Source organism: Sus scrofa, chromosome 17 (genome assembly GCF_000003025.6).
Source record: "Sus scrofa isolate TJ Tabasco breed Duroc chromosome 17, Sscrofa11.1, whole genome shotgun sequence".
Taxonomy (NCBI): domain Eukaryota; kingdom Metazoa; phylum Chordata; class Mammalia; order Artiodactyla; family Suidae; genus Sus; species Sus scrofa.
Window position 1 is genome coordinate 40,284,889 of NC_010459.5, and position 23,104 is coordinate 40,307,992.

At 42.7% G+C, this 23,104-nt stretch overlaps 1 protein-coding gene across 1 annotated transcript; it reads right to left on the reverse strand.

Moving 5' to 3' along the window:
- Window positions 5,046-19,011, reverse strand: MROH8 (maestro heat like repeat family member 8). The gene is made up of 6 exons (XM_021078327.1): window positions 18,104-19,011; window positions 12,696-12,948; window positions 10,666-10,784; window positions 7,545-7,663; window positions 5,678-5,815; window positions 5,046-5,297 (listed from the first exon to the last, which is right to left on the reverse strand). The coding sequence occupies exons 2-5, from the start codon at window positions 12,904-12,906 to the stop codon at window positions 5,731-5,733; spliced, it is 534 nt and encodes a 177-aa protein (XP_020933986.1). The 5' UTR covers window positions 12,907-12,948; window positions 18,104-19,011; the 3' UTR covers window positions 5,046-5,297; window positions 5,678-5,730.

Sequence of the window (23,104 nt, forward strand, 5' to 3'; positions counted from 1 at the left end):
CTATACATACTTAGGTTAATCTTACTCCCCTGTATTCTCAGAGAAGCTGGAAAACTGAACATTAGCTAAAACCCATCCCAGGTAATAGCCTTTTAAGCAGAAGGCCTTGGTGGAAAAGTCAAACCATAGGAGAGGGATGTATGTAACATCCAAGGATTGCAACAGCAAGCAGTCTTGATGAGATTATCCCTGTTGGCCTTTTCCTCATTTGATTTTCCTTATTCAATCTGGAGAAATCTATACTTTCCTTTTCTTCTTTGAAAGAGCTCCAGCTATTATCTGTGGAGCTACTGGAGAAAGTACAGAGGACTGGAATCAAAGAGACTTGAGTCCAAGTCCTAGCATGGCTACCTACTGATTTGGTGCTCTCTGGCAAGTTATTGAACCTCTTTGAGCCTGTTTCCTCATCTGAGAAATGGTGATAACAATAATATCTAGGAGTTCCCGTCGTGGCACAGTGGTTAACGAACCTGACTAGGAACCATGAGGTTGCAGGTTCAGTCCCTGCCCTTGCTCAGTGGGTTAACGATCCGGCGTTGCCATGAACTGTGGTGTAGGTTGCAGACGCGGCTCGGATCCTGTGTTGCTGTGGCTCTGGTGTAGGCTGGGGGCTACAGCTCCGATTCGACCCCTAGCCTGGGAACCTCCATATGCCGCGGGAGCGGCCCAAAGAGATAGCAAAAAGACAAAAAAAAAAACCAAAAACGATAATATCTAAATTACAGAATTAATGTAAGGTAAAAAAAAAAAATTACATGGAAGTTCTATACAGAAAACAATTGTATGGAGTCCCTGTCGTGGTGCAGCAGAAAAACGAATCTGACTAGGAACCATGAGGTTGTGGGTTTGATCCCTGGCCTCGCTCAGTAGGTTAAGGATCCGGCATTGCTGTGAGATGTGGTGTAGGTCGCAGATGAGGTTTGAATCTTGTGTTGCTGTGGCTGTGGCACAGGCCAGAAACTGTAGCTCTGACTGGACCCCTAGCCTGGCAATCTCCATATGCTGCAAGTGTGGCCCTAAAAAGAAAAAAAAATAAAATTGTAGCTTACCATTTTCTCTATTTCTCCTACTGCACCAGAAACAGCTGGCTGCTCTACAATCAATTCTAATCTACTTTATTTCCACATCTTGACATATGTCATTACAATCAATGTAACTGATTCTTAAATACAGGGATGTAAATTGAATAAATGTGATTAGGAATGGGTTCACTTAGAGCAAAGACTGATGATTACATATACACATGCCTATGTATAAAATATCAAAAAGAGGGAGTTCCCATCGTGGCTCAGTGGTTAGTGAATCTGACTGGGAACCATGAGGTTGCAGGTTCGGTCCCTGGCCTTGCTCAGTGGGTTAAGGATCCGGTGTTGCCGTGAGCTGTGGTGTAGGTCGCAGACGTAGCTCGGATCCCGCGTTGCTGTGGCTCTGGCATAGGCTGGCGGCTACAGCTCCAATTTGACCCCTAGCCTGGGAACCTCCATATTGCTGCGAGAGCAGCCCAAGAAATGCCAAAAAGACACACACAAAAAAAAATCAAAAAGATACATGAGAAAGTAGGAACAAAGGTTGCCTAAGGAAAGAGGAATTCAATAGTGATGAGATAAGATTAAACTTATTTTCAATGTGTATGTTTTTGTATCTTTTAAACTGTGTACTTATGCCAAAAACTAACTTAATATAATGTATGCTATAAAATAAAGAGAATAGACCATCACATGTGTATGCTATTCAAGGTCCTTTTTTTCTTACTACATATTTTTCTTGATAAGCTCAGTTAATTAAAAACTGCATCTAGGAACTTCTAAGCATTTTGTCATTTCAGAAAGTATTTTTCTCTGTGTATTTGATTTTTGAAAAAATAAGACATGGGGTGGAGAATCATGGATTAATTTCCATATACAATTGCAATGTCATTGCCAAGATTTTAAAATTTAAAATGCAACAGATGAAAACAAAACCCAGGTGGTTAGACCATTTCAGGTATTAATTGAATTTGTAATTACAATAATAGACCAAAGTCTTATTTCCTCACTATAAAAAGCTCCTACGAATCAACATGAAAAAAAACTACCAAATCTTCTCAAAATGGAGAAAAGATTTGAATACTATCTAGGAAAAGGAAAAATAGATGGCATTTAGACACAAAAAGATGCTCAACTTTTTTTTTTTTTTTTGTCTTTTGTTTGTGTAGGGCCACACCCATGGCATATGGAGATTCCCAGGCTAGGGGTCTTATTGGAGCTACAGCTGCTGGCCTACACCACAGCCACAGCAACCCCAGATCTGAACCGGTCTTCGACCTACACCGCAGCTCATGGCAACACTGGATCCTTAACCCACTGAGCAAGGCCAGGGATCAAACCCACAACCTCATGGTTCCTAGTTGGATTGTTTCTGCTGAACCACAATGGGAACTTCTCAACTTTTCTAATAAGAAAAGAAATGCAAACACAAACCACCGAAAAGCTTTTTGTTAATCTATTCAATTGGCAAAAATCCAAAAGTTTGAAAATGCTTCAATGACTCCCCACTTCTTTCATAATTAAGCCCAGCTCTTTGTCATGACCTACAAGTCACTAAGGAGCCTGATCTGGAGCCTTGTATAACTTCGTTTTCCTCTGCTTTCATTTGCTATGCTCTCCTTTCTCTCCTCCCTAGTCACAGCAGCCTTCTTGTGGTTCCTTGACTACCCTTGGCAATGCTAGTGCCTTAAGACTTTTGAAATGGCTATTTCCTCTGGCCAGAATGTTCCCTAGATCTGTGTGGCTAACTCCCTCACTTTAAGTCTTTGCTCAAATATTACCTTCTCAATGAAGCCTACTATTACCTATCCTATTTAAAATTCCAGGGAGTTCTGCTGCAGTGCAAGCAGGTTAAAGATCTGAAGCTGGAGTTCCTGTCGTGGCGCAGTGGTTAACGAATCCGACTAGGAACCATGAGGTTGAGGGTTCGATCCCTGCCCTTACTCAGTGGGTCAAGGTTCCGGCGTTGCCGTGAGCTGTGGTGTAGGTTGCAGATGCGGCTCAGATCCCGAGTTGCTGTGGCTCTGGCGTAGGCCGGCAGCTACAGCTCCGAATGGACCCCTAGCCTGGGAACCTCCATATGCTGCATGTTCGGCCCTAGAAAAGACAAAGACAAAAAAAAATAATAATAATAATAAGTGGGGAAGAGAATATACATATTGGTTCATAAATGCATAATTATGTCCTGAAGGAGATAGAAGAAGCTGGTAACACTGGATGACTTTAGGGAGGTGAAGTGGATAGCTGAAAATATTTTGTAATTTTGCATTTTGAACATATTTAGCATTACCACTGTAATTAATCTGTAATAAGTCAAAAAAAGTTTTCTGATCTTTTTCTCTCTTTTTTTAAAAATTTAGTTAGGGCCATCCCACAGTATATGGAGGGCCCCAAGCTAGAGGTCAAAATCAGAGCTTCAGCTGCTGACCTATGCCACAGCCACAGTAATGCCAGATCTGAGCTGAGTCTGCAACCTATACTGCAGCTCACAGCAACACTGGATCCTTAACCCACAGAGCGGGGCTAGGGATGGAACCCGAGTCCTCATAGGTTTGTTACCACTGAGCCACAATGGGAACTCATTTTTCTCTTTTTAAACACTGTATTTTAATTTCAAACAACCCTAGCTGATTTAATATCCTGATTTTTAAAAAGTTTGTGGAGGTCAGGGCTTTCATATAGAGAATCAGATGCAGATATGAATATGTTCAGGTTATTTTCAGATTCAAGTCATTTACTGATTTTGTTTCACGACAAGATCACTTAACCTGTCTCTATTTCATGATTTTATTTCACTTTTGGCAGTGATGAGGCCTGAGTAATGTTATGATATTAATACTTTAAACATCTTAAAAGGTTTATTCAGCAACCAGAATGCTGTAGCAATTTCATTAATTGTTAAACAGTAAAAACTTAAAGGTCTGAATTAGAAAATTATTTTACAACTTGAAAAATTTCCAACTATTTTAATAATAATTTCAATATTAATTATTTTAATAATGCAATTGATGGAAATGGTTTTGCAAAGGACTTTTGGCTTAGGAATCTTAAAAACAAAAAAACAACCTGACAAGCCTATTTTAAGCTCTAAAACAGGTTACCACAAAGAAAGTTGTGGAAATATGTTTTGCTTAAACATATTTTCTTCATATAAAATTACTAAAATGCAGGTGGATTAGTTGGCCAGACTATAATTCTAAGGAGTCTTGAACTGAAATGATGATCTGAGCAATCATACAACACAAAAACTCTTTAGAAATCATCAAGGCTATTCCAGGAGAAAGGTTTGAGGTACTTTTGGATGAGTCAACTTCTTTAGTTTTAAGGTGACAGCATTTGACCTGCCTATGAGTTCTTTTCCTTTTTTTTTTTTCTTTTTTCTTTTTGCCTTTTTTTTTTCTTGAGCCGCTCCCTCGGCACATGGAGGTTCCCAGGCTAGGGGTCTAATCAGAGCTGTAGCCATCGGCCTACACCAGAGCCACAGGAACACTGGATCCAAGTGTCTGCGACCCACACCATAGCGACCCACACCATAGCGACCCACACCATAGCTCATGGCAACAACGCCAGATCCTTAATCCACTGAGCAAGGCCAGGGATCGAACCCACAACCTCATGGTTCCTAGTCAGATTGGTTAACCACTGCGCCATGATAGGAACTCCAAGTTCTTTTCCTTTTTTAGTGTCATGGTCTTCTTGCCATCCTAAGGTCAACTAATACACAATCAGAACTTAAATTCAGGAGTATTTAGTAGCTTTGGTTTGGGTGTTGAAAGACTTGGGTGTTGAAATGGAGATGCACCCTTACCTGGCATGTGTAGTACTGTGACCCAATCTTTTCAACCCACAAGTAGCTGGGGAAGCAGTCTGAAGTGGTTTGGGGTAAGATTTTACTCAATCCAATTCAACCCCTAGCCTGGGAACCTCCATATGCCGCAGGTGCGGCCCTAAAAAGACCAAAAAAAAAAAAAAAAAAAAAAAAAAGGAGATCTAAAATGAGGAGCACTTTTAGGTCAGAAGTATTCAAACTTTGTATTTATAATCTGAAACTCAGTAACATAACATTTGTTCAATTACATGAGTTTGGGGCGTGAATTCAGCAACTGAGATTCACTGTAGAGGAAATCTTTATCCACACCAGAGAGAAAGCAGGTTGGAGAGGAACAGAATAGACCAGCCAAGGATGTGGGATTTGGAGCCAGACTACTTGAATTTATTAGCTGTGTGACCTTGGGCAAGTCACCTTCATATTTTGTCCCTCAGCTTCCCCACCTGTAAAATGGAGATAATGATGCAAGGAGGTTATTAGGATTAAAAGAATTAACGCTATGATGTACCTAGAGTCTGGTTCATGTAAGTACTCATTAAGCATTAGTCATTTTGGAGTTCCCATTGTGGGCCTTGCTCAGTGGGTTAAGGATCCAGTGTTGCCATGAGCTGTGCTGTAGGTCGAAGATGCAGCTCAGATCCAGTGTTGCTGTGGCTGTGGTGTAGGCCGGCAGCTACAGCTCTGATTCGACCCCTAGCCTGGGAACTTCCATATGCCACAACTGTGGCCCTAAAAATACCAAAAAAAAAAAAAAAACAACCCAAAAAACAAAAACAGAAACAATGCCGATTTGGAGCAAGCATGCAGGGCAAAGCAGCCTTACTTGGCAAGGAGGGTTACTCCTTGGAGATGGCAATCTTTTCCTTCCAGAAGGGCTCATCCTCTATTCTTTTCCATGTTGTTGAATTCCTGCCAGCACAATGTTCTGAGGAGGAGAGTCTTTGTAGCCTGTATGGCAAAGCTTCAAACAAAAACAGTGTAAGTGTGGGAGTTCCCATCGTGACTCAGCTGTGATGAACTTGACTAGTATCCATGAGGATTTTGGGTTCGATCCCTGGCCTCACTCAGTGGGTTAAGGATCCGGGGTTGCCATGAGCTGCATAGGTTGCAGATGCCGCTCAGACCTGGTGTTGCTGTGGCTGTGACAGAGGTCGGAAGCTACAGCTCTGATCCGACCCCTGGCCTGGGATCTTCCATATGCCACAGGCGCGACCCTAAAAAGATAAAACAAAAACAAAACAAACAACAGTACAAGTGAATAGAATCCATCTCTCCAATTTTTTTTTTTTGTCTTTTTGTCTTTGTAGGGCTACATCTGTGGCATATGGAGGTTCCCGGGCCAGGGGTCGAATCGGAGCTGTAGCCACCAATCTATACCACAGCCACAGCAACGCCAGATCCAAGCTGCGTCTGCGACCTAACCACAGCTCACGGCAACGCTGGATCCTTAACCCACTAAGTGAGGCCAGGGATCGAACCTGCAACCTCAAGGTTCCTAGTTGGATTTGTTTCCACTGCACCACGATGGGAAATCCCCATCTCTCCAACTTATGAGCATAAAATGGCCCTGCTCTCAATTGAAGAGAGCCAAGCATTGATAACTGCTAGATTGTAATTCTCTTCTTTCTAGATTTCTCCAAAGACTCTTAATGCTCAAATAATTTGAAAGGTCCTTCACACAAATTCTTAGCATAAAGAAATCTCACTAAAGGAGTTCCCGTCGTGGCGCAGTGGTTAACGAATCCGACTAGGAACCATGAGATTGTGGTTTCGATCCCTGGCCTTGCTCAATGGGTGAAGGATCGGGCTTTGCCGTGAGTTGTGGTGTAGGTTGCAGACGTGGCTCGGATCCCGCGTTGCTGTGGCTCTGGTGTAGGCCGGTGGCTACAGCTCTGATTCGACCCCTAGCCTGGGAACCTCCATGTGCCGCGGGAGCGGCCCAAGAAATAGCAAAAAGACAGAAAAAAAAAAAAAAAAAGAAAAGAAAGAAAGAAATTTCTACTGAGACACTAATGGGGAACTAAAAATACCTCTCTGTGCAAAGAAGCAGAAATAAGAAAGTGTTCACCTGTGGATCATTAGGGTCTTGGAGGTGGGTCTAAGGTTGTTCCACTGTCTCTGTCTCTACCAGATTTATCAAGAAAGGGCTCACACACTATTACACACTATTTTGCAGGGCATCTGGACCCAGATAGCCAAGTTTACTTTGGAACCAATAAAAACCAAAGGCCACCAATAAGAGCCCAGAATGACTCCTGAACATTGCATTTTTTTTTCTTTCTTTCTTTTTTTTTTTTTTTTTTTTTGGTATTAATGGCTGTACCTGTGGCACATGGAAGTTCCCAGGCTAGGGGTCAAATTGGAACTGCAGCTGCAGGCCTACACCACAGCCACAGCCACAGCCAGATCCGAGCCACACCTGCGATCTACACCACCACTTGCAGCAATGCCAGATCGTTAACCCACTGAGTAAGGCCAGGGATTGAACCTGCATCCTCGCAGATATTAGTTGGGTTCTCAACCACTGAGCCACAACAGGCACTCCCCTGGGCACTGCATCCTGATGTCTCAGGAGGGCAGCAGACTAAACCTCTCCCACAGTTGGGGCCACAACATGGCTATCCTTGCAGCCACCCCAGTGCTCAGTGCTAAGTAAGAGCTGAGGTCAATGAATTCACAATGGGCATTACCACAAAGGGGAGATCTCTGAAGACATTTCCTGTCCTGCATACAGGCCACTTGGGAAGGCGACATCAGACATGGTGAGGCCGATGCTGTGGTGGATCTGGATGAGCAGGATCATGAGAAGCTGAGGAAAGAGTCAGAACGTAGCTGCTTGGAACCTGTTCCCTACAAACACCTCATAGAGGGCATCTGTTGCCTGTGGTAGAAAAGGCACACAGCAGAGCTCACCACCCGCTAGCCCTAACCCTTACTTTTGTTTGACTTCTGCTTGTGCCAGAACATGCTTTTTGTTTCTACTATCCCATAGCCAGGAGAGTAGCAGCAATTAGGGCAGGGGTATGAAAGTAAAGGGGAAAAGAAATCAATAGGAGCAAAGGGGTCACTAAAGTTCCCAGAGTGAGGGGCGTTCTGAAATCCAGAAGTCAGTTCTAAGGATACTATTAACATATTTGACCACGTAAAAATTTAAAGCTAAGGCAAAATTTATTGTAAAACTGGATGACAATTTGCATCACTGGGATATTCTTTTTTTTCTTTTTTTGTCTTTTTGTCCTTTTAGGGCCGTACTCATGGCATATGGGGACTCCCAGGCTAGGGGTCCAATCAGAGCTGTTGCCTCCAGTCTACACCACAGCCACAGGAACGCCAGATCCAAGCCATGTCAGCGACCTATGCTGCAACTCATGGCAATGCCGGATCCTTAATCCACCAAGCAAGGCCAGGGGTCGAACCCACAAACTCATGGTTCCTAGTCAGATTCACTAAACACTGAGCCATGACGGGAACTCCCAAAGGGATGTTCTTAATATATAAATGCCCTTATGTGGCTCAGTGGGTTGAGAACCCAACTAATATCTGTGAGGATGTGGGTTCAATCCCTGGCCTTACTCAGTGGGTTAAGGATCCGGCACTGCTGCAAGTGGTGGTATAGGTCACAGAAGTGGCTCGGATCTGGGTGTGGCTGTGGCTGTGGTATAGGCCTGCAGCTGCAGTTCCAATTTGACCCCTAGCCCGGGAACTTCCATGAAAAGCCTTGCTACTCAAGGTGTGGGCCACATACCAGCTGCACCAGTATCACCTGGGAGACGGTGAGAAATGGAGAACTGTGGAGTTCTTTTGCGGCACAGTGGGTTAAGGAACTGGCATTGTCACTGCAATAGCTGGGGTTGCTGCTGTGGTGTGGGTTTGATCCCTGGCCCAGGAACTTCCACATGCCTTGGGAATGGCTGGGAAAAAAAAAAAAAAAAGCCCCACCCCAGACCTTTTGCATCAGAATATGCATTTCAATTAGATCCTCAGATGGCTGTGGTCTGTGCGTATGTTAAAGTTGAGAAGCACTGGTGTATAGGAAATGAACTGAGAAATCACAAAAGAAGAAATATAAATGACCAATTACAAAACATATACAAATGTTCAATCTCACTGGTGATGAAATTATAATTAAAACATGTTCCTTTTTTATCTGTTGACTAGACAACAAAGCTCAGCATATGAGGGTATGGGTAGACAGAATGCTCATACATGACAGCAGAAAGGCAGTGTTCTAGAGGGCCATCTGGAAAACGTATCAAAAGTTTAAATAAGCCCACCCTTTGGCCCAGAAATTCCCTTTCAATGGACTTTATCCTAAGAAAATAATTGGGTACGTATAACAAAATTTATGCATGCATATTTATGTTTGCTATAATACCGTAGAAGTTTGAAAATTGCTAAAATGTTCACTAATAGGTAAACTTAATAATGAAATAAATCATTCTGTATCATGTATTACCTTTTTTTTTTTTTTTTTTTTTGGTTTTTAGTCTTTTTAGGGCCACATCTGTAGCATATGGAGGTTCCCAGGCTAGGGGTTGAATCAGAGCTGCAACTGCCAGCCTACACCACAGCCACAGCAACTCAGGATCTGAGCTGCATCTGCAACCTACACCACAGCTCACAGTAACACCAGATGCTTTAACCCACTGAGCAAGGCCAGGGATCAAACTCGTGTCCTCATGGATACTCACTGGGTTTGCTAACCACTGAGCCATGATCGGAACTCCCCGTATTACCTATTTTTAAAAAGGTAATTTAAAATAAGTAAATTACAAGTTCCCATCGTGGCTCAGTGGTTAACGAATCTGACTAGGAACCATGAGGTTGTGGGTTCGATCCCTGGCCTTGCTCAGTGGGTTAAGGATCCTGCGTTGCTGTGGCTGTGGTGTAGGGCGGCGGCTACAGCTCCGATTCGACCCCTAGCCTGGGAACCTCCATGTGCCGTGGGAGCGGCCCAAGAAATGGCAAAAAGACAAAAAGACAAAAAAAAAAAAAAAATGTCTTTAGAGCGGTTGCCTCAGTCTTACACAAGCTACTGTCAGTTCTCAATGTGTATGTCCATCTATTCCCTCTGAAGGCAGGCATTATGTCTGGCTTTTCTTCTATGGCTCTCCTAGGGCCTAGCACAAGGCCAGGCTCACAGAAGACACTCAATGGCGTATTTATTCAATCTAGTCTATGGTCCTCAAATTGTGGCTAATGTCAAGCCTTGAAATAAAGCTTTGAGCCTCCTTAGAGGAGATCTCTCTCTTCTTAGAGAAAGATGACAGGTAATAACCTCTCTTCTACCAGTGACCCAACAGTAGGGCCTGAGAGGTATATAAAGATCGTGGAGAAGCATTAGAGGTGGAAGACTGAGAGGTGCTCATGCTTTGAATCCATCCTCTTATTTCTGGAATCTATCCAGGTGTCTCTGTGTGCGAGAGTCAGTGTTTTTTACTTCAGTGTGGTCGTCCAACTCTCTGCAACAGAATCACTGCAAAAATGGAGGGGCTTAAAGACTTCCAACATTTCCCTCCCTACTCTGGTAATGCCAATCTGTGCATAAAAGAAAGTCAGATGACCCTAAAGGGCTCCTGAAGGGAAAGTCAGAAAGGCAATGTGGGAGGCCGTACAGGCTCCTGGCTGGGGAAACAGTATGTCAAATTCTGGGCAATCTTGTATGTTTAGTTTCATAGGAAATTAACAGAACGTTTCCCAAAGTGGCACCATTTCACATCCCATGAACAAGTGTAGGAGACTTCTGGTTGTTTCCCCTTCTTTCCAACACTTCAAGCTGTTCGTCTTTATAACTTTAGCCATTCTGATTACCTGGGCAATTTTGAAGAGACAACTGTAGAACCGTTTAATATCGTAGAGTTCCAGGAGTTCTTGACATTTTTTCATTGCTCTTTTTAAGTTTTGGTGATTTTTCTTGTCATGAGAGATATCTGAGAAGTAAACATAAAATATTAGTACTTTCTGGCTTATTTCTTTCTTCTTGATTTTGCAAGTCTGGCTGATCTCCGGGTTAAAGTGAATCTCCAGATCTCACTCTTATTTTTTTCACTTGAATAAAATGCCTGGAGGTGGAGTTCCTGTTGTGACGCAACAGAAACAAATCCAACCAGTATCCATGAGGATGCAGATTTGATTCCCAGCCTTGCTCAGTGGGTCAGGCAACCAGCATTAGGTAGATTGTAGGTTGCAGACATGGCTGGCATCCCACGTGGCTATGGTGCAGCCCAGCAGCTTTAGCTCTGATCAGACTCCTAGCCTGGGAACTTCTGTGTGCCATGGGTGTGGCCCTAAAAAAAAAAAAAATGCCTTGGGGAAGGAGTGTGTGTTAATCTGATTTGTTTCCCCTCTGTTGTAGAACAATATATAAAAAGAGCTAAAAGAAAAGGAAAAGGGCTTTTTGTAAGCACAGAGCTTTTGTGTGATTTGGGAGTACAACCAAGGCAAGCTAAACCATTCATTTCCCCATTGGTGAGGGCTTTTGAGGGGTCTTGCTATGAAGCTCAGGTTCCCACAATTTGTACGAGTGTACTGAGTCTGATCATTCTGCTACCAGCACACTTTATGTATCTAGTTTTGCTGATCACTGAGTCTTGACAAGACTCCTTCACACTGCCCTGTTTTCCTCATGTTTTATTAAGACTCGTGTTCACTGGAAATTTATCTATGGGAAGCATTTGAGCCCTTGGTTGAGGATATTGTCTCTCCAACTATAAGCTCTATGGGGGAAGAGACCTTGCCCATCCTGCTCACCAATACACCCCTCAAACAAGAAGTGCTTCCTAACTATTTGTTGGATGAAAAATCAGCTGTATTTCCAAGGCTATAGGTCTTGGTAGATAGTGCTCCGGCTCAGAGCTGCCCAGGGATGAGTCTGTGGCTTTGGGCAGCACTGAGCTTCCTTATCCTTGGTATAAGCAAGTCTGGGCAGGACAATTCTAGGTGGGAACAGAGTAGCCTGAGCCTGGAACACTGGAGGGATGCTGGGTTAAATATCTTCTAAATCTCTACAGTTGTTGGCTGTGTGTGTGTGTCAATGATTCATTCCTTGACCACAATGGTTCTTATTCTGCTTTTCAAACTCCCTAAACTCATACTTTCTGAGTGCCCTTGCTCATGTGTTCTTTCAGCCTAATATGCTCTTCTTACCATTTCACCTGGTTAATGTTCTTTCTTTCTTTCTTTTTTGGGGCTGCACCCACGGCATATGAAGGTTCCCAGCCTAGGGGTCGAATTGGAGCTGCCAGTCTGCACCACAACCACAGCAATGCCAGATCTGAGCTGTCTCCGTGACCTACACCACAGCTCACAGAAACGGAGGGTCCTTAAGCCACTGAGTGAGGCCAGGGATGGAACCCGCAACCTCATGGTTACTAGTTGGATTCGTTTCTGCTGTGCCACACGGGAACTCCAAATGTTCTTTATTTTTGAGGTTATCTTCAGAGAGGCCTTTCCTGAACCCCACAACTGGATGTGATTATCACTCATGGCCTCTGTAATTTCCCTCGGTAGCAGTCATCTTTGTTTATGATAACAGTTATTTGTTGTTGATTTGAGTGTCCCCACTAGACACAAGGACTGGACCACTTATTTTCTGGGTACTGTTAGATGTGAGAAAGTACTGAATAAATATATGTGGGATAAATAAATAAATGAAGGCTCAAAAGATGGCAAGAACTCCTACTTCTGGCCAAACTAGTCATTCCAGCTTGTCCACAGGGCCACGTGTTTACTGTTCCAACTCCACGGCCATGCAGGTTGCTGACACTGACGGGTCTGATCCAGCGTTAATGATTCTAATTATTAAGTCAGCATTGCTCTACTTCTGCCTATGGACTATGTACCTTTCTCTTTACAAACTACTGTAAAAGACTTTCTAGAATGTGGGGAGTGAGGGCGCAAGGAGTTGGTGTTGTGCTGGAGATAAATGCAGGGCCTCGCTGCCTCCAGCAGGATTTTACACTTCAGCCGCAGGGTGATGTGCAGCAGGTAGTGAGTGCCCTCTGCAGCCTCCTTGGCCACCTCTTTCAGTGCGTCCCCACAGAGCAGTGCCATCAGAGCCACGACGTGTCCAAGTCTTTGGAATCGCAGTGGAAGCTAGTCGGAAAGCAAAAGAAGGATGTTATGAGAATAGAGGTCCATCTGGTGCCTTAGATTTAAGTTGCTGAGAAGTAATTCTACTTGTATTCCCTATTCAAGAGAAGTGGAAGGGTCACATCCAGCCCTTGGCGCTCTTAGGTTAACATGTGTATATACAATGTATCCAGCAGACGGTATGAAATAGGGCAAATTTTAGCTTAAGCAATCCAAAAAATGAAAAGGTTTTGTATATAAAGATGTTCATTCTAGCACTGTTTTAAATAAATTTTATTGGAGTATAGTTGACTTACAAGGTTGTGTTAGTTTCAGGTGTACAACAAAGTAAATCAGTTATATGCATATCCATTCCTTTTCAGATTCTTTTCCCATATAGGTCATTACACAGTATTCAATAGTTTACCCTGGGCTACACAGCAGGGCATTGTTACCTATCTATTTTATACAAGGAACTATGTACAGCACAGGATAAACTATGCTGGCACTGTTTAAATTTTTTTGTTAAGGTATAGTTGATTTACAATGTTGTGCTAACTTCTGCTGCACAGCAAAGCGACCCAGTCATACACATACACATAATTCCCTTTCTTATATTATCTTCCATCATGGTATACCCCAAGAGACTGGAATTGTTCTTGTGCTCTAGCACTGTTTTTTGTTTGTTTGTTTGTTTTGGTCTTTTTGCCTTTTCTAGGGCTTCTCCCTTGGCATATGCAGGTTCCCAGGCTAGGAGTCTAATCGGAGCTGTAGCCGCCAGCTTACACCAGAGCCACAGCAATGCGGGATCCGAGCTGCATCTTTGACCTACATCTTCGACCTACACCACAGCTCATGGCAATGCCAGATGCTTAACCCACTGAGCAAGGCCAGGGATCGAACCCACAACCTCATGGTTCCTAGTCAGATTTGTTAACCACTGCGCCACGACGGAACTCCTAGCATTGCTTTTAAAGACCACATACTGAAAATAATTGCCCAATGGGAACAAGAGCTATGAATATAACTATTAGGAATCAAGTATAATAACGTATAATAGGAATTATATATAAGAATGTATAATAAGGTAGGAAAATGTCCTAGTTTGTGAAGTGAAAAGTTAGATGCAAAGATGAGGTATACCAAATTTAAAAAAATTTAAAAAATTTTTTTTATTCATATTTTGCCTTATTATGGGAAAAAAGTAAGGTAGCTAAAAAAAAATACCAGAAAAAGAAATATAATTTAAAATAAATAGTGAAGTAGGACAAAGTAAAAAATGAAGGAGAAAGATAAATGAAGTTAAGAATTTTGTTAGCGTATAGAATGCATCATCATCATTTGCTCAAGCTGAGCCATGGGCCAGGCTCTGGACTTCCTCAGGGTTCAAGTAGGGGTACACACACAATATGATTCAAACTGCCCATAGATAAGAAGCAAACTGCCATCAGAGAAAGCACATCTGTTCTTAAGGTTGAGGCAGAAAGAAATTTCTTTTGTGGCTCTTCGGAAAAATATACCGATACTGTGAACAACAGTTTCTAGGACCAATTTATAGTAAATACAGCAACACATACACAAAGCTGTGTAACATCTTTCATTCTCTGATGGTAATGTTCATTCATTCAATTGATCAACAACACTGAGTGTCAATTATGAGCCAGGAACTGGTTCTGACTGATGGCACTTACGGAAAAGGCACTATGACTGGCACTGGGAAATAAGCAGTGAACAAAAGCTGACATCCCTGCTCACAGAGGAGATATTTCAGTTGGAGGAACATAAAATGACAAAACTAAGAAGTAAAATTTATTATGTATCAAATGGGGATAAATGTTATGACGCAGGAAAATGCAGGGGACAAAGACAGGAACTGCTATTTCGGAATGTCAGGGAAGACCTCCTTAATGTTGAAAGGAGGGATTGAGCTACACAGACATCTGGGAGAAGAGCATCCCAGGCAGAGAGAACAGCAAGTGCACGGAGAAGACAGTGTCTGGTGCTTCTAAGGAACAAGAAGGCTCAGTTTGCTGGAGCCAAATAACTAAGACCCAAAGAAATAGGAGGCAATGAGGAGGGGGCCAGATGGCAGAGTAACTTTTAGAACATTGTAAGGATAAGGATTTTGCATTTCATTCTGTGCGAGATGAGAAGACACTGGTGGGTTAGCCTTTGGAGGGTTTCCAGCAGAGAAGGGACATAAGCTGACTCACATTTATTCAATAAATATTAAATTGAGCATCTACCGAGTGGCATACTCTGGTGCTAGGTAGGCATGGTGGATGCTATAGTGAACAAACAAACAACCACTGATGAAATTTATATTCTATTAGAAATAAACATAAATATCAATAAATCAATAAAGAAGTAATCAAACAAGATAACCTCTGATCCTAAGAAGCCCTAGAAAGGAGAGAGATGAGGGCGTACATCTGGACAAAACTTGCCTTGAGAAAGACACATGCACCCGTATGTTCACTGCAGCACTATTCACAATAGCCAAGATCTGGAAACAACCACCTAAATGTCCATCAACAGATGAATGGATTAAGAAGATGTGGTATATGTACATAGTGGAATACTACTCAGCCATAAAAATGAACAAAAGAATGCCATTTGCAGCAGCACAGATGGAACCAGAGACTCTCACACTAAGTGAAATAAGTCAGAAAGAGAAACACAAATACCATATGATATCACTTATATCACATATATCTAATATATGACACAAATAAACGTTTCCACAGAAAAGAAACTCATGGACTTGAGGAACAGACCTGTGGTTGCCAAAGGGGAGGGAGAGAGAGTGAGATGGACTGGGAATCTGAGGTTAATAGATACAAACTATTGCCTTTGGAATGGACAAGCAATGAGATCCTGCTGTAGAGCACTGGGAACTATATCTAGTCACTTATGATGGAGCATAATGTGAGAAAAAGAAAATATAAATGTCTGTGTGACTAGGTCACTTTGCTGTACAGTAGAAAACTGGCAGAACACTGTAAACCAGCTATAATGGAAAAAATAAAAATCATTTAAAAAAAAGGAGAGAGATGAGATCAAGAACAAGGGTAGACTGATTTGTAAGCAGAGGCCTTTTTGAGGTGGAAACATCTGAACTGAACTGAGCACTAAAGAACAAGGAGGGCTCAGCTATGCGAAGTGGGGGAAGGTCATTTCAGCAGAGGAAGTAGTAAGTGCCATGGCCATGAGGCAGGAAGGGCTGCAGATGGTAAAGAATATAAAAGAGGCCAGTGTGGCTGGAATAAGTCAAGGGGTATGGAGAGGCAGGAGGAGGTAGATCATGAGAGACTTTGTATTCTAAGAACAGATGGAAGCATAGGATCAAAAGAGTGACATGGGTTTTAAGACGACAAGTCTGGCTACATGAATGGGACAAACTAGAAGGAACTAAGTGGAAGACTCCACCCCAACACACTCACGCAGAAAAAAGGACTCAGAAGAAATAAGTAAAAATGTTAACAAGGAAGTTCCCATCGTGGCGCAGCGGTGAACGAATCTGACTAAGAACCATGAGGTTGTGGGTTCGATCCCTGGCCTTGTTCAGTGGGTTAAGGATCTGGCGTTGCCGTGAGCTGTGGTGTAGGTTGCAGACGCGGCTCGGATCCCGCGTTGCTGTGGCTGTGGTGTAGGCCGGTGGCTACAGCTCTGATTCGACCCCTAGCCTGGGAACCTCCATATGCCGCGGGAGTGGCCCAAGAAATGGCAAAAAGACAAAAAAAAAAAAAAAAAAAAAGTTAACAAGGGCTATCTCTGCATGACAACAAGGTAGTTTTTCTTCCTTCTACTTAAAAATTTAATTTTTTGGGGTCTTTTGTCAAAAAATTTAATTTTAAATATAATGAGCAAATGAATATTCATGATATTTAAAAATCTCAAACTTGAAGACAAAAAAAAGGTTACTGGAGAATTGCGTTCCTAGTTTGACCACTAAGTAGTTGTTTAATGTTCTTGTTTTAAATTCTTTATTTTTTTTAGGTTTGTTTGAGGATATAAAAGAGAAGGGGACCCAGGGAATATACATGCGTCAAAACTATACACTTAAATTAAGTGGATTTCATTGCATATAAATAATAACTCAAAGCTGATTTAAGAAAAACTATGGACTTTTCTCAGAAAAATTCAGAAGATCGCACCCCACCAAAATTCAGCATACAACTTTCTGGATGTTCACAGACCCCAGTGGCACCTAATTAAGCAGCCTGAATTAGCAATTCTCCCTGGACAGAAAATGCTAAGGAGGATCTATGGGCCCTAAGAGAGAGATTACATATAGGAATGAGGCATCTGAAACTCTTGTTTGTCTTTAATCTGCAGCTAAAATGAGAGGTTGAGGAAGAACAATACACTGTTGTTAACAACAGGGTGGTCATTGATGACCGAATAACAGGGCAGTCAGGGATGCCAGAAGTCACTTGCTATCATTGACTGAAGAGAGGAAAAGGGAAGTAGCATAGTTCCTTCAATAAGGAGGTGGAGTCTGGATATGATTTTGATGGGAGAAATAAGAAAGTTAGTGGAATGTTGTCCTTTTAAATGTGGCTGTTAGAGGGTGTTCCCGTCGTGGCTCAGTGGTTAACGAATCCGACTAGGAACCATGAGGTTGTGGGTTTGATCCCTGGCCTTGTTCAGTGGTTAAGGATCTGGCGTTGCTGTGAGCTGTGGTGTAGGTTGCAGACGTGGTTCTGATCCCGCGTTGCTATGGCTCTGGTGTAGGCTGGTGGCTACAGCTCCAATTAGACCCCTAGCCTGGGAACCTCCATATGCCGCGGGAGCGGCCCAAGAAATGGAAAAAAGACAAAAAGAAAAAAAAAAGTACACATTTGCCTGCTGAACTTTACTACTTCAAATATAACACTGCACAGAGACCAGGCCACTGTAGGCACTCAGATATTTTCAGGTTACATTTATTTACTCACTTTTTCAAAAACATTTACTATATTGTTATGTCACAGCTCACGAGCTAAGCCATGGGGAAGCAAGATGAATAAACACAGTATCTGGCCTCAAGCTGCTCAATTTTAGAAGAGAAGCAATAATGCTAAGTGCTATTATGCAAGCACCATTAAGTCACCAGTTTGGAGTCATAAATTGAAGGGGAAAGACGCAGTAAAAGGATGGCTCTGGATCTTTCCTCTTTAGCTGAAAGACTGCTTACCTTCAGGCTGAGATTTCTGGATAAGCACTTCAGAACTTGAGCCGTGCTGGCTGTGGCCCGTGCCCCTCACGGTCTTTGACTGACTGTAACCAGGGGTCCATGTGCTGGGAGAAATAAAGGGAACCCAAAGGGTTTATCAGGAAAATCTGGGTTAACACCTATATTTCGCTGGGAAGGAAGTGTGGAGGATGTTACACCTGTCACTACCATGTCTGAAAATACTCTCCTAAATGATAGACCAGTTTGGGTTGCAAACGAAAGTAGTGGGAAGACAAGCAAGGCATGAAGATCTAAGGGATCAGGTGGTCTGGCTTCTATAGGGGCTTATTTTCTAGACATTTTCCCTTCATCTCTCTTTCTTCAATTACTTATTCTTCGGTATGTGTTTAGCCTTCTGAAATCTGCTTTGGAAAAAAAGACAAAGGAGAGAAACCAAGTCTGGCTGAAGTGTTGATATATAAACATGAGGAATGAGAAATAAATGTTAAGGTCGATTGTGGCAAAAGATAAATGTCCATCTGTACTTAGGCACAAATGATTAATAATGGTTTAGTGGGTTATCCCTCTCTGCATCCTGAAAAGGGCCCAAGAGAGCAAAGATGCTTGCACCGCAGCAAATGCACTCCAATGAAGTCCCTGTCAATGCAATGGCAGCTACTGGAACAGGTCCAGGTGGGGTAGGTGGTTGTTCATGACCTTTGAATCTCGCCTGGTAGGCAGCTGCCTATTTCCTCACTCTTGAGGCTCCTGGTCACTGATTAAAATCCTTCTATAGTAACAAGCAATAATAATTTAAGGAATAATTATAGCAACCGTTTAAACTGTTTATTCAAGGCCATTTATTCAATACTCACAGTAATTATTATCTCCATTTAAAGGAGAAAAGGAGCTCCTGTCGTGGCTCAGCAGAAACGAATCTGACTAGGAACCATGAGGATATAGGTTCGAGCCCTGACCTTGCTCAGTGGCTTAAGGATCAAGCGTTGCCATGAGCTGTGGTGTAGGTCGCAGACGCTGCTCGGATCCCACATGGCTGTGGCTGTGGTATAGGCCAGTTGCCACAGCTCCAATTTGACCCCTAGCCTGGAAACCTCTATATATCACGGGTGCAGCCCTAAAAAGACAAAAGACAAAAAATAAAAAAAAACTAATAATAAAATAAAGGTGAAAAGACTGAGAGGTCATATTCCTTGCTGAAGGTATAACCAATGAACGGCAAAGAGTTCGAATTTGAACCTAAGTCTGACTCAAAACTGAGAGCTGATACTCTTAACTATTAGGCTGTCTCCTAAAACTTAATCCTTCCATAGTCTCTTCTCGCACTTTCACCAGGTAATAGGAATAGTTTCCCATTTTCTCTTGGTATCCCATTTACCTTAAAAATGGTGTCAAGATTTTCCAAATGTGGGTCTTTTATCACCAAACTCTGGAGGTCTTGGAGAATGCTTGAAATGTCTGCCTGTAGAGACACTGAAAGTTCCCCAATATTGTACACTTGTAAGGCTCTTCTTGTTATCTTTAACCTCACTCGAAGGGGAAGGACCTTCGAGTAAAGTACCAGTAGGCAGTGTGTGAGCTGAGGTCAGTGAATCTTCATTACAAATCGACACCTCAGCCTAACCAGGAGCACAGTTAACTGCTTCCAACTACAGCTAAGAAATTACTTATGAGTTATCAAAATAGTTTTAAGTTTGACTTGAATACTGTAAGTTCCCCTTTGGTAACTGCTTCACCTTCCAGCTTACCAGCTGCAGAAGGAAATCAAGGCCTTTGCACTTTCTCTTCTTTCTGCCTGAAAGCTTCTCTTCCAGAGATAGTCACAGCCTCTCTCTTAACTGTCACCTCATTAGGAAGGCTTTCTTTGGCTACCTTACATAAAAAAAACTTCCCCTGTGCCTCCCAACCATGGTAGTATATATCCTCCTCTTTCCCTGTTTTATTTATTTTTTAAATTTTATTTTTCAATTATTATCTCAGTATTTTTATCTTTTACATTTTTAATGGTTTTATTGAGGTATAGTTGATTTACAAGGTTGTGATAATTTTGGCTGTCCAACAAAGTGATTCAGTTATACACATACACATCCACTCTCTTTCAGATTCTCTTCCCACACAGATTATCACAGAATATTGGATAGAGTTCTCTGTGCTATACAGCAGGTCCCTATTGGCCAATCATTCCATATACCTCAATGTGCATATGGCCATCCCAAATCCCTGTTTTATTTTTTCATAGCACTTATTACCGTATTATACTGTACTTATTTATTAGTGGTTTGTGTCTGCACTAGGATATAAGGTCCCCTGATGAGAGTGTGTCCTGCTGTATCTCGGCTGCCTGTCACGATGCTTGGTACATGATAACCCTAAATATCTGCTAAGCATATGAACAGCTCTACCTCATTTTAAAGCCAAAAGCAGGAAAAGAAGGCATGAAGGGGAAAAGAAGGCATGAAGGGGAAAAGAAGGCATGAAGGGGAGAAGAAGGAAGACGAAATAAAGTGGAATTAAAAAGCTATTTAATTTAACCACCTATTTTATCCACCAGGCTTAGCTTAAACAGTTTTCGGCTAGTTCCAAAAAAAAAAAAAAATGCACTTTTAAAAGGCCTAGATTAGCTGATCCTGTGGATGGCAAGTTGCTTAAGCAAAGTGTGAGTTACCTCTGAGTTGTAGGATCCACCTGGATGCTTTCCTGCTGCTGGGTAAGAGTTGCCACAGAGGGCAGAGTGATTATATTTTTTGATGACAAGACTGAACAGGTCAGCTCAATCTTCAGAGCCAAAGAGCAAATGGACATTCTGGTAACTAAGAAAAGACAGTTTTGTCTTGTGGCCGATCTCATGGCATGTGGAAGTTCCAGGGCCAGGGATCAAACCTGTGCCACAGCAGTGACCCGAGCCGCTGCGGTGATAATGCTGGATCCTTAATCCATTGGGCCACAAGGGAACTGTGAAAAGACAGTTTGGGAATAGCAAGCTGGGAAGTGTTTGATTTGATGTTAATAAGCAGGAATCCAAGTAACCCAAAAGAGAAGCAGAGACTCCTTGGTGTAGCATTCTGGTGGAAGAGATAAGTAGCACGTTTGTCTACCTGGACAAATCTCACAGGAAGTTAGAGGGAGGGTCTCAGGCTCAGAGCCTCCACCTTTCTCCCCTTTCCCACCCCATCCACCAGAGTGACACTCTTTTCAGGCTTTCTTGTGGTTCAACCACAGAGGGAAGCCTTCTAGAGTCTAATATAGTAAACCACGATTTTCCAAAGTGTGTTCAGCGGAACGCTTGTTAGTTTGGGGAATGGTGGACCCAAATTTCAAAACCTTTTTAACTACAAGACTTCTTGGGATTTTTAACCAGTTAATGTACCGTATTAATCCTGAAGAGAGGTAAACAGCAGGCAGTCCTTCCAAATTTCTCAGGCCATGGACCTCTATGATATGAAGCATATATGGGAATAACTTTCCACTGGATATACTCTGGACAAAACTGAACTCCGAAGACATTTCAGTAGGTCTTTGAGAAACAGATAGTAACACACATGACATCAAAGTTACTACATAAAAACAGAGACTTGGCTCCCCTTCCCTCTCTAAATAGTTTTCGGAAGTTAAAAATATAGAACATATCTGTCGGCTCTGGTATTGGCCCTGAATGAGGAACTAGGATGCACATGCAGGGGACAGGTGGGTGTCACCTGAAGTTAGCAACGGTGACAAAGACCTCCTGGTGCACTGGGCTGAAGAGAGAACGCAGGAGCTCCTCCTTCACCAGCACCTGCAGTGAGAGGGAAGGAACTTTAGAGAGGGGAGACTGTGCTGCATCATTAGGCCAGATGATGAGAGCAGCGGATAGCCTGAAAAAACAATGGCAGGTCCTTCGGTGGCCCCTGTTCCTGGGCTCCACAGGAATGGCAGCAGGACTGGGGTCAGGCTAAGAGTTCATCTCTTACTAGCTGTTTGAACTGATGCAAGTTATGCAACCTCCCTATACCTCAGTTTCCTCATCTATAAAATGGGATAACAGTTCTACTTACTTTCCTGGGTTGGTTGGAGTACTGAATGAGCTACATAGTAGCCCTCAGTAACTGTTAAGTGTCTGTTAGTCATTATTTTATTACTAGTGATTATTTCCAGTTTAGTTGTTCTACTAAGCCAGTCATCTCTTCTATTGTGCCTAAGATCATTCTAAGTTACTTGTCCTAAGAAAGGAGTAATATTCCAAATTCCAAACTGGCAGAGGGAAAGCAGCTTTGCAGTGCTGAATAAACCTGTGGAGTTCTACATAAAACAGAGGCTGAGGGGCTAGGTACACCTGGGTTTGAGCACTGCTCTGCCTCTGTGTGACCTGTGTAGAGTATTTAACTTTCCTATGCCTCAGTTTCTTTATCTGTATGGAGGAAACGAACTATACATCAGTGGACTTGATATGAAGAGTGAATGTCAGTCCCTTCTGGACTATCTACCCAGCCTCTCCGGAAACTGCCCTTGGCCATCAGGAATGGGCAGCTCACAGCCAGGTTTCCGCTTAAGTCACTCCATCCCATAAGCTACCACTCATCTGTCTAGGAAGACACACCAAGGTCAACTAGATTCTCTCTCTCAGGTATCTGGAACTGAGACAATCTCAGTCTAGTTGATCTATTAAATGGAGAAAACTTAACATTTGGGAGCACCGCCCTATGGACAAGGTAACCAAGAGAGCAAATTTTGGCAAGAGAGAAAGGGAAAGGAAAGGATAAAGGGAGAAGAAAAGGGGGAGGGAGAAGGAGAGGAAAAAGGAGAGGGCGGGGAGAGGGAGAGAAAGGGAAATGCATACAAAGGAACAAGGATAAGAGATGGTGAGAAAGTTCACACTGAGCGGGTGGAAATTTGTTTTCTGGTTTCATTCTCTTTCTGGAGGAGGCTGCTCTTCCTATCACAGGATTCCAGGGAACACTCCGTTCCCCTAAGAACATCTCCCCTTGTGTGTTTCAGTTGCCTCTAGTGGATTTCTCTTACCTGCCA

Excerpts from the sequence above, each read along its gene's own strand:
- MROH8 (XM_021078327.1), bottom strand. The coding sequence starts at position 12,906 with ATGGCACTGCTCTGTGGGGACGCACTGAAAGAGGTGGCCAAGGAGGCT. Across the intron at positions 7,664-10,665 it reads GTCTCTTCAAAATTGCCCAG|CTTCTCATGATCCTGCTCAT; the intron begins GTAATCAGAATG and ends CTCTTTCCTCAG. Across the intron at positions 5,816-7,544 it reads TCAGAGATCTCCCCTTTGTG|CTTTGCCATACAGGCTACAA; the intron begins GTAATGCCCATT and ends TTTTGTTTGAAG.